General features: G+C 49.3%; 1 protein-coding gene across 1 annotated transcript; it reads right to left on the bottom strand.

Moving 5' to 3' along the window:
- Nucleotides 1-15,908: 15,908 nt before the first annotated feature.
- LOC144148159 (uncharacterized) lies at nt 15,909-16,848 on the bottom strand. Its single transcript, XM_077679741.1, has one exon. It carries the CDS (start codon nt 16,611-16,613, stop codon nt 15,924-15,926), a length of 690 nt encoding a protein of 229 aa, XP_077535867.1. The 5' UTR covers nt 16,614-16,848; the 3' UTR covers nt 15,909-15,923.
- Between the last annotated feature and the right edge of the window lie 295 nt (nt 16,849-17,143).

Below are 17,143 nucleotides of genomic sequence, written 5' to 3'. Positions count from 1 at the left end.
CGTTTATAGAACCGCGTTTCCCTGCTCCACGTGCGTTGCAAGCAGAACGTGGAACATATCTAGTGGAACCTTGGGTAACTGATGCCGGTTGATTTCTTAAAATGGCGCCAGAAGCTATAGTGGCGCGGGCGACAGCAGGCGACGGCGGAGTGGTTTTTTTCTGCAGTTTATGAAGTATTTCATTTCGCACAAATCAAACATGTATAATTTTTTATAAAGGAACGCTGCAAATATCCCTTCTGTACTAATTTGTTGCCTTATGTTTGCGTAATGTCTTGTTGTTCTTCAACAATGTTGACAAGTATGAACATTACACCGGACTTAGACGGGCACATTTAGCTGTGACTATATAAGACTATTGCGCAGGCATTGTTTTGCTTTGGCCGGGTGGCTGAATCGAGGCACAGACAGACAGACATACAGACAGACCAAAATTTCTGGGTTTGAGTAGCCCAAGAAAGACTATCGTCTTTAAAACAAAAACTGCGAGAAAGGTTGAAGGGGTATACTCCATCCTTCAATGCACGCTGCGCTCTTGTGCACTGAAGATCACGAGTCCCACTTTCTGGTTTTTGTTAAAAAAAGTAGTTGCGCGTCTGACGCCCTTGTAACAGCTAGGCGCAGCCGCAGTAACGATGGTTGGTTGGTTGAACTTTATTTGAGCCCATAAAGGGGTCACCATCAAGGTGGCCAATGGGGCGGTCCCCTATTCTCGGGGCCCGTATGCTTCCAGCACCTCCACGCCCCGAGCCACGAGGGCTATGTGGGTCGGCACGGTAGGGCTGGACCGTAAGATCTCCCATCGCTCTTTGGGTGAAGGCTTGGGTGAGGTGAGGGAGGTGGGTGGTGATGGGGGTAGAATCTGTGGGATGGGGCTCTTGAGGGACGTGCACTCTGCAATGACGTGACGCAGAGTGCCTCTTTCTTGTTTGCAGAATGGGCATGTGTCATCATACCGATTTGGAAACATCTTATGTAGCATTGTTGGATGTACTAATGACCCTGCCTGTATTCTTCGTAGTATTGTTTGCTCTTTTCGTGTTAGTGAACGGTGAGGCTCTGGTAGTGTACACCGATCCTCTCTGTACATCTGTGTTATGTCTGTGTAGCTCGTGACCGGGATCGGGTCGTCCTCCCCTCCGCTTGACTCCTCGTGTGCCCGGCGTGTCATCTCTCGGGCATGGTAGTCAGCGATGGTGTTGCCAACTAGTGAGGAGTGAGCCGGGGTCCACACGAGCTCGACGGCTTGTCCCGGTGGCTCTTTCTTGTTTACGATCGCTAGTGCCGAGGAGGAGATGGAGCCCCTTCGGTAGCTGCTATATGCTTTCTTGCTATCCGTCACCACAACCTCGACGCCGGGTTGAACGAGCGCCAAGGCTATGGCCACTTCTTCCGCAGTCGTGGATTCCCTGGTCCTCGTCGAAGCCGAGACGACCAGTCGGTCTCTCGTTGTCACAACCGCTGCCGCCCGGTCGCTGCCCTTCTGGAGGGAAGCGTAGAGGACGCGGGAGTTTCCCCCCAATCTTCGCGCTAGAGCTGTTGTCCTGGCTTTTCGTCTGTCATCGTCTATTCCCGGTGCCATGTTTCTTAACGAATAACCGCGGTGACATGCTTTAACGCAACAGGACGAAGTGCGGTTGCTCCGCGTTCACCGAAAACCCCAAATAAGTTGTGTACCGCTGCTCACGCGAAAAGGACCTGACAGCTGGTCCATGGCAAACCACAAAATCGACGGTGGCCATATGTCGCCTACCCGGAAGTGCAGAGCGAATGGGCTTTTTCCAAATGCGTTTTCACTTGTCCGCAGAGGCTGTTGCAGGAGTGTTGATGCGCATTGGGCTACATTCAGTTATCTTTTATCAAGCAGGGCTCATAATCCACATTAGGCTGGTTCCGGAAAAAAAAAAACTAACAATTTACTGGATGAGGGAGCAGTCGTTCTGATCATTTAATGTGCTGTATTCATCGAACTCCCATGAAATGTTTAGAATACTGAGTGCGGTTTTAATTAAGTACGGCAACGAAAGAAGTTAAATTGGCGTTAATACGCCGTTAATCCAGAGTGTGCGACCAGTGCAATGGGACGTGTATAATGAACTGGTATACAGAGTCGTTCCAGAACCTGGGTCAAATGAACTGAATGCAGAACGTTTGAAGAGCATAAAAATGGGTGGCTTTCTCAGTCCAGAAAGGCATGGTGGCCAGCCCGGGCGCGAGCGACGAGGAGTTCCTGGTTCACGCACCATCATCTGGCCAGCTCACGGGAAGGGGACTGACGCGTAGGGGAATTTCTTGACTGGGGGTAGGTGCATACTCGGGACGGGGGGCAAGAGGGTTCAGCTATAGGTGTGTGTAAGTGGAAGGGGCGGGGGGGCGGGGGGGGGGGGGGGGCGATGTAGCGGAGTATAGTGGTGTTTTATTATGTGCTGGTCTGTAGTCACCGCCTATGTGCTGCACTGCTGAGGGACTGCTGAGGTGGAAGGCACTGGAGACGGATTTGGCGATAGTGATTTCAGTCTATCAGGAAGAGACCGGGGGTAGGTGGATGGTCCGGAAAGGCCGTCTCTTGTCGATGAAAACGCCCCCGGAGTGCAAGACGGCGGGAAGCGGTGTGTGATGCCTCATTTCCATCGAGGGAAGAATGACTGGGGTCGACACAATATGGAGAAGGGCGTATGATTTATTAAGGCGAGAATCGTGAGCGCTGAGTGCGAGGTGCGACCTGCACAGTACTCGCGGCAGGCCTGTTGAGAGTCCGCGAAAATGTGGCCCCTTCATACTGGAACACTACTACGTACTGCTCTCGTCCGCCGCCCGTCGGAGAAAGCCGTGGTTGCCGTCAGAGCGACGGCTGTCTCCTGCCATCGTGCTTAGTGCCTGGTGAAGGGTGAGGGAGGTAATGGTAGCCGGAACAAAGTCCAAGAAGACAACCAGTGCGTGAGCGAGTCGGGCAGTGAACGGAGCAACGTCTGTGTATCGGGTGTCCTGTTTGTTGTGGTACTCTACTCAAAGAAGGGGGACTTGGGCCGGCCTTTGCAAACATTTGTAAATTTCACCTTCATTCAACCATGAATCTGACTAGCGTCGATGTTAAGCGGCGCAGTCCCCGATCCACCGCTGCGATCACTGTAATAAACGAATTGTAATGTAATCCCTCAGCATGACAATGTTAGCTCCCAAGCAACAAATAAAAACAACCAACTCGCCTTTTTATTTTCATGAGCAGTGGTACCCTGCTCATAAGCGGTGCACATGCTGGCGCTCCACTGCGATGACTCTAAACCATGCGATGGCACGCAGTGCGAAAAAGTAAAAAAAGCAAAGGCGAGGAAAATGACCGCCTGATATTTTCACTCCCGTCATAACTGTTCACTCATGCACCTTGTATTCTCACGGATTCGCGCATTCACTTTCCCGCAAGCGAAGAGTCTTTGCAGCTCGTTTGTATTCCTAGAGCACCCAGAATAAAAGCAGTGCGTGGGCGCTGCTTCCGCCGCTACTTGCGTGAGCGCTGTCTTCCACTACGGCAGGCTTACTGGGGAAGTCTTTCACCTTGATCGAAATATCACATACAATTCAGCTACCCGCGCTCCCGTGCACTAAAAGATTTCCACGCTGTCGTTGAAATGGTCATCGAATCCGTTTCAGATGATTCAGTGTTTCATCGATAGAAACAGCGATAGTGCGCTCTGCATCGATGAAACGCCGCGATTAGGCGCAACAACAACAAATCTCAGTCCGGGAGCAAGGGAAAGTTGTGCCGCGATCCTCCACACAACGTTTACAGACGTACTATATCGTTTCCTGCATTCGCTGGCCTTCTTGGTTACTTTGCACGTTGTTGCCTGATATAGAAGTTGGAGGTGCGAAAAACGCAAGGAATAAGCTGGTCACACATGAGGTCTTGGGTTGTCCGTTGCCGGGAAATGAACCGCTCAAAAGGAACAAAATCGCTTTCTCGAATTCCGCTTTAACACCACTCAAAACGGGCTCTCAGCCTGCTGCCACCGTCAGCTCCTTATTTGCATAACGTTACGAAGTTCCCGTCTTCCATATGCGTTTCTATCCTTTCTGTGTAACCAAAGGCCGAAGGTAAGGCGGAAGAAAAAAGAAAGATGTGCAAATCCCCCCTATTTATTATTTTTCGAGAATTCAACAATCTAATAAATCAACTTTTTTTGCTTTCTCCCGATATTGCGGCCACAAAATGCAAATATAAATATATATATATAAATAATATACATATGCATATACATATAGATATATAAATACATATATTGAGACGGCGTTTCGCAAGAAGGCCTTTATTCGGTCGCTGAGCCCAGACGTTCGTCCGCAGTCGAAGCAAGGGGATGATAATTATCATTTACAGATAATGGTGATGGGTGCACGGACATGACTAAACGGGAAACAACCCTTGGTGTCCACAATGCAAGCGATGATGGTTATGTTGCGTTTGGGCATAATGTCCGGCAATAACGTCCCTATGCTCACAATATATACATATACATAGACACACACACACACACACACACACACACACACACACATATATATATATATATATATATATATATATATATATATATATATATATATATATATATATATATATATATATATATATATATATATATATATATATATATATATATATATATATATATATATATCTTGAAAGGCGAAGATTCGAGGCAGCCTTTTATTCAGGTGATCGGGGCCGAAGAACACCAGATCGCACGATGATAATCTACAAAATGAAGAAGTGGCGGAGGCCACTGTGTGATGATGGGGATTTACAGGTGATGCATAGAAATTCAGAAATTCGCCCTTGTGAGGGGATTGGCCCACACACTAGTTCTAGTTCGTCCCTCCAAGCGATGCAGCCACCCGACTCAATCCGTCCCCACTATATATATATATATATCTATATATATATATATATATACACATATATATATATATACATACATATACATACATACATACATACATATACATATATACACATATACATATACATACATACAAAAAAAAAACAATCATACCTCATTCGGCACTATAAAACACTGTTAAAACGCCAAACAGCACTGGCAATAAGGACTGCAACTTTGATATGTGTCCTTACGGAATCCCTCGTCCCGTACGTCTCTGTACATACATATATACATATATACATATATATATACATATATACATATATATATACATATATACATATATACATATATACATATATACATATATATATACATATATACATATATACATATATATATATACATATATACATATATACATATATATATATACATATATATATATACATATATATATATATATATATATATACCCTACCTATTTGCTGTTCGGTTGTTAGCTCACTGTACAATGCTCTTTTGTGTACTGTATCTATTCTTTCCATCCGCGGGGGGCAAACCCAAAATACAATAATCTTCGTTCATGCCTGTAGGAATCCATCTGAACCAGTCTCCCCACTCACTGAATACCCTGCTTTTTGAAACCTCGATTGTCCAGTCTTCCGCACTGTCTGAAGTTGCAGCCCACGCAACGTACGTTGCCACGGCGTGGTGCAACCTTGAGAGCTGCCTTGTTAATACGACCCCTTTCTCTCTCTCTCTCTCTCTCTCTCTCTCTCTCTCTCTCTCTCTCTCTCTCTCTCTCTTTTCTTTTTTTTTCAAACATACTCTCCGTTTCTGAAGTATCTTACGCTCCATGCCAGTTTTCTGCAAAGCTATATAAGAAATGTGTTCCAAATGTTTGTGACAGCAAAATCATGTAACTGTACTCTGATGAAGGCAAGTCCCGTTGCCGCTACGTAAGTAAACCTTGTAATTATTCTTGCTGTGTATCCGGCTCTTTCCTTATACTATGTATATATAACACCTATGGGGAGTAAAAGTGTTTATTTACAGGGCGAACTTGTGCCCGCAATCACTGCCGGTGCCACTGCCAGAACAAGCGAGGTTAAGCCTCTTTCTCGCCTTTTCTGTCCAGGCTCGTAGGCGCAACACAAGACTTCTTCCTCTGTTCACTAATTGGCACACACCCATGACGAGAAACAGCCCCGTAGACCGGCCGGGGTATTTCCCTCGCAATAGTAAAGTCGCGGCATTGCTCCCCCTCCTTGTTGGCATCGTCCCGATGCCATGGAGGCAAACTAGAAACAGCCACGTGGATGGTGAGTGATCGGCGAATCGCAGGGCACGTAAGAGTGCGTAGCACCATACTTCGGGTTCACAAGAGCGGGTGTAGTACGGCTGGAGCGTTCCACGTGCACAACTTCTGGGTGTGTACTACGGCTGGAGCGTTCCACGTGCACAACTTCTGGGTCAGACCTGCGTCGTTAAGAATGGGCTGTTAAGTCCTCGGGTACAAACTTGTACTTAACGACTGCAGACGACGAAGAACATGATAAGACCCAAAGTATCGCCGAAGCAGCTTCTCCGAAAGTCCTCGGCGGGGAAACGGCGTCCACACCCACACAATTAAGGCCGCCAGGGCGATACTCGACGTTACGGCGTCCCTTGTATTTCTCGGCGTCGGTTTCTTGTTGATGTCGAATGCGAGCTGGCGTGCTTCATCCGCCCATTGGGTAAAAGCCTCGGTATCGGTGCTGGTCACGTCACCTTCATCGACAGGCAACGTTGCATGTAAGGTTGCCGTTACGGAGCGCCCGTAAACAAGCTCAAACGGTGCGCATCGAGTTGCGTCTTGCATGACAGTATTGCAGACAAACGTTGCGTGGGAAAGAATATCGCTCCAGCTTTTGTGCTCCAGATCCACGTACATGGATAGCACGTCAGTTAGGGTTCTATTAAGGCGTTAGGCGAGGCCATTGGTTTGAGGGTGGTAGGCAGTGCATTCGCGGTGAGTGCTGTGGGTTAGTTTGAAGATATCCTGTAGGAATGTGGCGGTAAAAGCGGTGCCCCTGTCTAATAATAATCGTACGCGCGGAATAGCGTAGAACAATGTGTTCAACGAAGAATTTGGAGACTTCAGAAGCGGTGTCATTGGGAAGGGCCTTGGTCTCCCCATAACGCGTCAAGTAATCCGTAGCTACAATGACCCACTTGTTCCCCGTCGCCGATGTTGCAAAGGCCCAAGGTGGTCCATCCCAACCTGCGGGAACGGCGCGTCGCGAGGATCCACTGAATGAAGGAATCCCGGTGGCCTGACTGGAGGTTTCTTGTGGCGTTGGCAATCCCGGCAAGTCCTCATGTATACTGCCGTACTACCTTTCATGAATCCGAGCGAACGTGCCACTAACGCCTAGGTGTGCAGGCGGACAGGCTCGGAAAATTTTGCTTCGCAGAGCAGATGGCATGACCAGTAGAAATTTCTCTTTTCTGCCGTAGCTTCATTCGTAAAGCGTGTTGTTCCGCATCGAATACGAAACCAAATCTCGAAGAAAGAAGCGCGATGGAGTGCTTTCGCCGCGCGAAGGTGTTCGATCAGTAGCCATAGTTCCGCGTCCTGGTGCTGGTAAAGGGCTGCTGCGGTGATATATATATACATACATATACATACACACATACATACATACATATATACATATACATACATACACATACATACATACATACATACACATACATACATATATATATATATATATATATATATACAGGGTGTCCCAGCTATCATGCACCAAGATTTAAAAAAAAGAGTAATGGCGTACCTCGAAGAAAACCTAGTGCATAATGTTTGCGGTACTGTGGAGATGCGGGCAGCATTTTTTTCGTTAATGAGACTTAACTAATTAATTGTATTTAATTATCTAACTCGAGAAGTACTGTCCTAATCACTGAAGGACCAATGAGGCACTTGTAGTTACCCACGAGGGGAATCTGACTGGTATTTTCAGCGACGAACTAATTGCGTACTCATTTATTCTGACTGATAAAGAAAACCCGCGAAATATGAAAAATACCACGTGACGGCGCTTCCGCGCGCGTGAGCGCGCTTCGTAAAGCAATGCCCTCAAACAGGCTGAGTCTGAGTTAGCCAGAACGAAATAAACAAAAGAAAGAAAATAAATCGCGACCGCGTTTGTGCCTTATCTGCACACGCGCCCCGCGAATCTTGCTGTTGCTGCTCCTTCCATGCATGCCATTATCAAGGTGATAGCTGTCTCTTCGGGCGGGTGACAGGCGAAGTAGTTGTTTTCAATCAACTTATTTGGGGGCGATACGCGCGGGAGCGTCGTCACGTGGTATTTTAAAGCAAAGCTTTCTACCTCTACCCCCCAAGGGTCCCTTCGCGACCGTTGGTGTCACCAGAAAACTCCAGCGAACAAATAAAAGAATTTACTGGCACCGCCGGGAATCGAACCTGGAACTAACAGCCTAACAAAGCGAGAGCCCGTTGTCTTACCGATTCAGCTACGAGCCCACGCGAAAACGGGAAGACAAATGGTGTACTCACCAAGCACATCTACGGGTTTACCCCCTGCCTTCTCGTTGAATGCCACGTGACAACGTCACACGACCACTCACGCCCGTCTAGCGGCCCTGTGCGCACCTTGCTCATGTGCTAAGAGTTACAAAAATTAAAGGAAGCTCACACCAATCCAAGGAATCTCACTTTTAGTACGCCAATGTGCTAAAGCCTGTGGCCTCCAGTGTTCACGTAAAAAAATCGCAGCTCCTTGTCGTCCGCCCTCACGCCAAATCAAGGAATACATTCAAATACTCCATGACCAGGCCATCACTCCAAACCTCAGCATCAAGATCCTGGGCCTACATTTCCAGGCCAACACCAAGAGTGACGTCTCCTTGCAGCGCCTTAAAAACAGCATTAATGTAATCATACACATGATCAGGCGAGTTCTCACCAAGAAGCGAGGCCTAAAAGAATCCCGTACCTTTCGGTTAATTGAAGCTTTTGTCCTCTCGAGAGTTCCTTACGACAAACCCCTATCTTCTTCTCGACGAGGAAGACATAGAGATGCTTTATATAATGTTTAGAAAGGCGGTTGAGTAGGCCATTGGTCTTCTCAAGAGTGCGTCCACACTGAGGCTGCTTAGCACGGGCTCCACAACACGGTGGAAGAGCTGATAGAAGGCTATCTTTCTAACCAGAAGGTCCGACTCAGAACTGCGGTGGGTAACCGCATGCTTCGCCAGATTGGCTGGGCAGCCCATAATGTCACTCTGCTTGACGTACTGCCAGACTCTTGGCGACTAAAACTAAAGATGCTCCCTTTGCTTAGAAATATGAACCCCTCACATGACGAGCGTCAACGAAAAGCACGGTCTCAAGCGCTAAACACCACCCTCGGTGTGGCTCATGCAGTTATCTACACAGACTTCTAACATCGAGGGCAGCAACACGCCATCATCGTGGATACCTCCAGAACCAACCTCCTTGCGTTTACCTCGCTTAGGACCCAACAAATGACGGCAGCAGAAGAGGCAGCCATCACCTTGGCTCTCACTCAACCAGGGGTTTGGAGGGTAGTCACCGATTCCTAGCAAGCCTACTGGAATTACCAGTCGGGTTGGGTGTCCTGACCTGCACTGTGCGTGCTAAAAAACCACTCCCCAAACGGTTCCATTCAGCTCATCTGGACACCGCCTCACGCTTCAATGGAGGGCAACAAATACGCCCACCCAACAAGCCTGCGCTTTTACCTCCCGTGCTATGGAGCTGCACGAGGACAGTCACCCGCTTGTCACGTCCAGGGAGATAATCCAGCATTATCGCCTTCTGAGACAGACCGTACCTTCGCCTTACCCTGACCTTTCCAGAGAGAACCCTACGGCTCATACAATCCGGGCTCCTTCCCACAGCCTACGCGTCTACACGTAATGCATCCGAATCGCTACGACGCTGAATGTAAACTTTTCTCAGAAGTAGGAATACTCCGCCCCGTAATCGGGGTGTGCGACTTTAGCCCTGAGCACCCTCCTCTCTTTCCGTCAACTACCCAACAAGAGCAATGGGAGATGCTGCTGTCCAGGCCCTCTCTACCTACCCAGCTTCAGCGGGTGGACAGAACACAGGCCGCGCGGACTGCATATGGGCCCCACAGAAGAAGGAATCACTCCCCAAGGCTGCACTCTGGGCCGTTCAGAAATCTAAACAGAAGTATTTCTTCCTCCTCCTTCTCAGCCGCAAGTCTCGTCGCCTCCGTCCGCGGCGCAGAGACGTAGAAGTCAGATCGTCTAACACCGGGTTGGCGCTTACTTTTATTTTATAAAAAAAAGTTTCCACTCTTTCTACACCAATACAACTCAACCAAATACCGTTCATGCATCATGCATTGATGTAACCTTACCAAGAATATCTCTTTGAAGTAATAAATGGTGTGGTTAAGTGCATTTCACTTCTCTGGTTTTATTATTTGTAGAACGATGTGAGTGATTTTAAGTAACGTCGCATGAGTAATCGTTATGGGTGCCGTTTACAGCTTTGCTTTCCAACCACATTCACGGGGTGGATTGGCGCGATTTTTTCATATTTCGCGGGTTTTCTTTATCAGCCAGAATAAATGAGTACGCAAATAGTTCTTCGCTGAAAATACCGCAGTTAGATGCCCCTCGTGGGTACCTACAAGTCTCTCATTGACACTTTGGGGATCAGGACAGTAATTACCGAGTTAGATAATTAATTATAATTAATAAATTAACTATAATTAACGAAAAAAATACTGTCCACTTCTGCACAGTACCGCAAACATTATGCACTAGGTTTTCTTCGAGTAACTCCATCACTCTTTTTTTAAATCTTGGTGCATGATAGCTGGGACACCCTGTATGTATATATATATATATATATATATATATATATATATATATATATATATATATATATATATATATATATATATATATATATATATATATATATATATATATATATATATATATATATATATATATATATATATATATATATATATATATATATATATATGAATGGCCGGTTGTTAGCATTGACTGCGGCCGAGGAATAGACGTATGGTGACAAGCCCTATCCGCTGCAATGTGAGCGGGGGGCGTATTGCGCCGATCTCACAACAGCCAAACAGGGCAGGGGTACGTGTCTGGTAGGGTATGGATGTCCCTTGAAATAGTGCAATTGGTGGATACTCGGCCTAAATCCCGCATTGCCGCCGTGGAGTATGTATAAAGGTGCAGGATGAAACCCACTGGGGCACGTTGTAGGGCCTCTCGCACCTGCTTTTCGGGTCGATCGAGTGTGAAGTCAAGTCAGTGGTCGATTGTCCGTAACCTGGGGACACAGCCGTGGCGGCCTGGTTACAGGACGATCTGGGGAAGCAGGTACGGAACAACCCATGAAACTAGCCGAGGCCGCTGCTTCCGCAACAAAAGTACAGTCATGGACAATTCAAATGCGAACCGCGGAGCGCATTGACGAAGATACCGGTGCCGTCACCGGGCAGCGGCCGTGGAAAACGCACGGACATGCGCAGTTGAGATGACGGGAGTGAGGCTGCGTGTCCCACTGCGATATGTTCCCTCTCCTCGCTCGCAGGCTTGCCTTGTCGCCATGCCGCCAGAGCGCTGAAAACAATTGTTAGCGATGCGGCGCGAGATAGTACCTGCGGTGACTGTGTGCTCGGTTCACACGAGCGCCTGCTCCCCGTGTGTGCCGGCGTCACATTGCCGACATAGCTTTGCATATGGAAGGCAGTAACTTGATCAAATAACGATGGACACCTGGGTAATGCCTACACCATGCTCAGCAATGCCCGCTCCGCGGATTTCTACAAGAAGTGAGGTGCCTGCCAAAAAAAAAAAAAAAAAAACGAAAAAAATCGGGCCCCCAAAATTGATGTGCAAGAGCAACTGGCCTATAGAATGGTTAGACCTGCATATCTAATTTTTGTGAATGTTAGAATTCTGCCAGTGATTTTCCCAGCCCACACAATGCTTGCAGTTAATGTATATGATTGGATACGAATTCTTGTGGTATATCTATTTGCTACAAGAACTGAATCCGCCAAGTGACTCAGCCATGACTCCGTCGCACAAAGGCGCATTCTTGTTGGCGGCCAGCTCATTGTTCAATTCCCGAGCCACTGCACCACGAACCCAAAACAATGCGTTGCCCTCAGAAGTTTGGCGGCATGCATTAATTTTTGTCTCCATTTATTCGCGCTGGTTTTCTTCAAGAAAGCACGATGAGCTCAACAGTATGCCTTGCGAGAGCGTGCACGCGTTTTTCACGCAAGCACTGGCCACACCCGCAAGCAATTCCGCGCCGCATTGCTCTCAACGCGACCAAAACCCTCAGCTGCAGCGGCGGTAGTACACGCAGTGCTTGCAGCGCTCTTGCGGCATGGTGACAAGGCAAGCATGCGAACGAGGAGGGGGCAACATATCGCAGTGGGACACGCAGCCTCGCTCCCGTCATCTCAACTGCGCATGTCCGTGCGTTTCCCACGGCCGCTGCCAGGTGACGGCACCAGTATCTTCGGCCATGCGCTCCGCGGTTCGCATTTGAATTGTCCATGACTGTACGTTTGTGCATACATGTACAGCTGGTTGAACAACGTCGCCCAGCCCGTATACGAGCTGAGCGACGTTGTTAACCAGTTCGTCAAGCGTGTTCAGCTAAGCGGCAGCCTGGAGAGGTGGTATTGGGGCCATTCTAGGGACCTTGTCTTTTCTAGAGCTCAGAAATCTTTAAACCACAAGACATGCATCGAAACGGCATTATGGATGATAAGGCACCTGTGAACAATGCCTGCCTGCAGTAAAGTAGGTATTGAATGGGCACTTCTACTGAAAGTATAAGAACCTTCTGGACACTTACGCCGTAGGAAAAGCTACATCATGCTGTTAAAAAAAACGCTGTGTCTAAAGATACGTCGGACGTACCCGCAAGATTTTTAAAAGATACTTCGGACGTATCCGCGAAACTTTTTTAAGTACGTCGGTGTATTCGGTTTCACTCGGCCCAAACATGCAGCGTACGTTCAGCGTTTTCTCGCGTCGACGTCGCGTCGCCAGAAATGCATGGCGACGCGAGCTGAAACTCGAGCGACGCCGATGTCTACGCTCGCCAGATATCGGCGTCGACGCAGCGCGATAGAGCATCGGAAGGCGAGCGGCAGCGTCCGTCTTCGCGTGGTTTGGGGTCATTCCTTTCAGCAGAAAACAATCAATTTCTTTTTAACTTAACGGTAAACGGTTATTGCCTTGAGACCAATTGCAAGCTATTTCTGTTCGCAAGCGCTCATCCATTTGTGGCTTGTTCGGCATTCATCGGGAGATCGGGGATCTGCGATCGCTTTGTGCGAGTTAAATGAGGGAGCTCTGGTTACATCGCATCCGGTATTAGCATAATGTGGCTTGTCAGCAAGATCGGTGCGTGACGAGCAAGCGTTATCAACGCCAGAATTCTGGCGCATTCCATTCCATTCGTAGCTCCCGTGGCTTGCGCAGGGGAGACCGGGGATGTGCGATAGCTTTTTTTGACTAAAATAAGGGAGCTGTGGTTACATCACTTGTAGCACTAGCATTATTGTCCTCGACTCCAAGATCGGTGCGCAAGAAGCAAGCCTTACCACTGCTCAAATCTCTCAAATACGACCAAAAGAAAGCACACCTGACACTATTCGTGTGCAGCCTCAGTTGGTACACCGAATTATTCAAACCTCCTCTCGTGGTCGAGCGGTTGAGAGCCGGGCTTCTGTTTTGTAAGACCGTGGTTCGAATCCTAGCAAAGACGGTGTGTGTGTGTTTTTTTTTGTTGCGGCGAGGGTTTGATCAGTTTTGTTTTACAGGGTACAGACAGGGTGCCAGAGTACCCTGCCTTTCAACCTATAGATGGCCTTCGACGGTAACCTCAGTATCAAGGCAGCGCTGAAATTTGTTTTGCTTACAATTTGAATTCATGAACGTGCAGTCGGTACGCAACATGAAGGTTAAATCAAGTAGCAACTAAAGCAGTTGTGCGAGGTGAGTCTTCGTTTATCATTCTATTTTATTTTGTTCTGATTTGACCGTGATGGCTCGAGATACATTTTGCAGCATTTCAATATTTGCCCGCCAACATACTTAGCAATAAATAAAGACACTAAGTGATTTTTTTGTTGCTAAAGCTAAAGTCTTGATAATTGCAGTTCAAGAAGCGACAATAACTGCTCATAAACGACTTCAACAGGATGGCATGCGTGTCCAGCAACGCCCGCTGACGCAGCGACTGGCGCGCGACTTCGCCGGTCTCCTGCGGGCCCGCGCGTTGACTCCGAACGACGCTCGCGCGACGCGTGATTTCGCGTCCATGTGGTTAGGGCGTTAAACAGAAACATATGAGGGGGAAAAAAGAAAGATACTCGCGTCGCACATGATTTTGTTTCCCTCTTGCGAGAAGCCGTAGTGGTCCGCATTCGATCTCTGACCTCAGCGAAGGCTGTAACCGCCCCTTCAAATAAGGTCCAAGAAAAAAAAAATACATTCTGCGTCAGGTTAGGCATCGTTAGATTCTTAGCTTATATACAGCAAACGCGTGATGGTTTTGCCGTCGATGGTTCGAGATAAGCACGCTAGTTTCGAGCAACGCCGCTAATTCAAGCCACTCTGGGCCCTGTACGCCCGACGTATCTTTAAGAAATCTTGCGGGTACGTCCGACGTATCTAAGAAATATTGCGGGTACATCCGACGTACCTTTAGACACAGCGTAAAAAAAAAAGACTGAAAAGTTCAAGCGCCCTTCGTCTAACGACAAAGATGATCAGAACGCGAAGCTTTCTTCCGCCACAAATCGAGTCGAATCAAAGTAAAATGTATCGGGAGGGATTCGTTCGTTGTCCGAGTTCTGAATTTCATCGTTGGCGGTTCAAGCACCTTTCACTTCATCCACGATCACCAACCATCATCGTCAGAGAAAGTTGGCTTTCCTGCAGCGCGTTTTGGCGCAACATCGAACGCCATCAATGGGCCATGGAAAGCTTCGCTTTAAAAGAAATTCAGCGCGCAGCTACACTGTTTGCGCGTGCTGAGAGTTTTGTGTAGTGCTCCTGTGCTTCGTGGCAGAGCCCGCCTACCTCAGACATGCTACAGCGTGCCGGTGAACGCCTGCCGAGCGGGGCCCGCTGGCAGTGACTCAAGCCGTTGCAGCTACAAAATACGCAACGAAGTTTCTTCGCGTTGAGACGTGCACCTGCGAAGCGGGCGCCGCAGCCGAGATCTCCTCTCCCCCTCTCTCTGGCTCAACGTGGGCCGCTACTTCCGGTCCCCACGAACTCTGAAAGAGCGTGTGTCTGTACTGTGTCTTGGCCGCGTGCAAAAGCACTAGGATAACTAATTGACCGTTAGTGCATCGGGGATAAATACGCGGTCCTTCCTAGGCAGAAGGCATTCATTTCACCTCACCAGAACCTGCTGTCGCTCTGTTCGAGTCTTGGTGTAAGCTTGCCCGGAAGGGTGACGTTTGCGTATCGTCGCCGATCATCCCCTGCTATGCAGCAAACCAGTTAAGTTTTCCCTTCGGCTTATTGTCATCACTAAGGCAGCAACTGTTGCTGGCCGCTCACCACCGCGCTATTACGCATGGCGGAGGCGATGGAGCCCGGTTCGGGGACGCCTCCCCGAATGCAACACTAACTAGCGTTGTACGCGGCGAAGTTACACCACAGCCACGATCAGTACTGCAGAGGAGGGGGTTAATTTTTAGCACCTTACAGACTCTGCGATGTCGCGCGGAAACCTCGCTCCTGCGGCTGTTTTCCACCTCTAAAAAACAAACATACGCCGGTTGGCTAATCGAAGCAGCGTCCTTGTGCTCAGCGAAACGCCGTAGCACCGTGCCACCTCTGCGAGTAACACTACGAAGAGCACCGAAGTTGTACAGCACAGTGCGATGCACTATACAGCTGCACGCACGCCGAATACGCTCGGCGTAGTAAGGATAGAGAAAAAAGAACTCACTGCAGCAGTGGTATCATGTTGAAGAGACCCGCGGCGAGCACGTGCAGCACGAGCAGAAGTACGCACGCAGAGGAAGGCTGGCGGCTCACGAGCCGCCACACGCCGACGACGAAGAGGGGCAGGCTGGACAGCTGCGCCAGCAGAAGCGTGACGACCGCTTGCACGGTCGCCTGGGCCACCAGGTACTCGTGCACCAGCCACCACGAACTGGCCACAAAGCACACGTGCAGCGCCAGCGCGTACACCGACGACACCACGAGCGCGAACGGAGCGCTCCGGGACTCGGGACAGGTGACCATCAACTCGGGCTGCTCGGGGTCGGCCCGCTCGGGCTCGCCGTCCACCTCGGGAGGCACGCTGAAGATGCCGCTGAGCAGCAAGTCACGGTGGCCACGCTCGCCGGAGTAGCTGCCCTTCTCCGCGTTAGCTTGGAACTGTGCCGCCGCCGGATCCTGCGGGCAGGCCGCGGCCGAGCCGTTCTGCGCCGGCAGCGGCATGGTAGCGTGTGATGCGCCGGCAGCGAGCCTGGCTGGGGCGTGTCTCTTCTTCGGGTCGGGGGCGACAGCGGCGTAACAGTGCCGCATGCTCCGCCGTTGTCGCTTTTCGCGCTTGAACCTTTCCAGCCACTCGACTGACGCAGCGTCGTCGTCAGCTGGCCGCTTGCTGACGCCGTTGTTTTGCTCCATGACGAAGTCTTATCCGGCGCGCGTCTTTTTGATGACTCCTCGTCGCTGCGCTCAGGACTTCTTCGCACGAACAAGGGACGCTACTCGTTCGAGCGATGTGCGACGGCCGCTGGGACAACGGCCCGTTTCGGATGTTTCCGTGTCCGCTCTGGCGGCGGCTCATTTGAGTGCGGCCCGCCGCTTGCTGCGCGTCGATCACGCCCTCCCGTTCCCCTTCCCTTTCCTCGGAAGTGACAGGAAATCCCAGAGCAACATCCGGAGTTTATCGCTCCTGGCGGTATTTTTGGCTTTTTTTTTTTCAGCGTCTTGTGACACTGAAGGCGGCGTTTGCCCCGTCGTTCCGCTATCGATGCGGCACTACAACGTTCTCAAAGAAGCCGCTTCCTGAACTAAAAAGAAAACCACAATATAGCGATAGGAAAGGGTGCCTTGTTCCTTATCGTCATTACAGCGCGTCTTGGGCGCGTAAAAAGTCGCGATGGCCGTGGAGCTGTATCAGCGACGGATTCGGTCGAGTCGATCTTGACCGA

The sequence above is a fragment of the Haemaphysalis longicornis genome, unplaced genomic scaffold (assembly GCF_048455015.1).
Source record: "Haemaphysalis longicornis isolate Haplotype H1 unplaced genomic scaffold, Haemaphysalis longicornis Haplotype H1 scaffold_797, whole genome shotgun sequence".
NCBI classification, from domain to species: domain Eukaryota; kingdom Metazoa; phylum Arthropoda; class Arachnida; order Ixodida; family Ixodidae; genus Haemaphysalis; species Haemaphysalis longicornis.
This window is presented reverse-complemented; position numbering and strand designations above follow the sequence as displayed.

Bases quoted from the DNA above. Each gene is read 5' to 3' on its own strand.
- LOC144148159 (XM_077679741.1), bottom strand. From the start codon at position 16,613: ATGGAGCAAAACAACGGCGTCAGCAAGCGGCCAGCTGACGACGACGCT.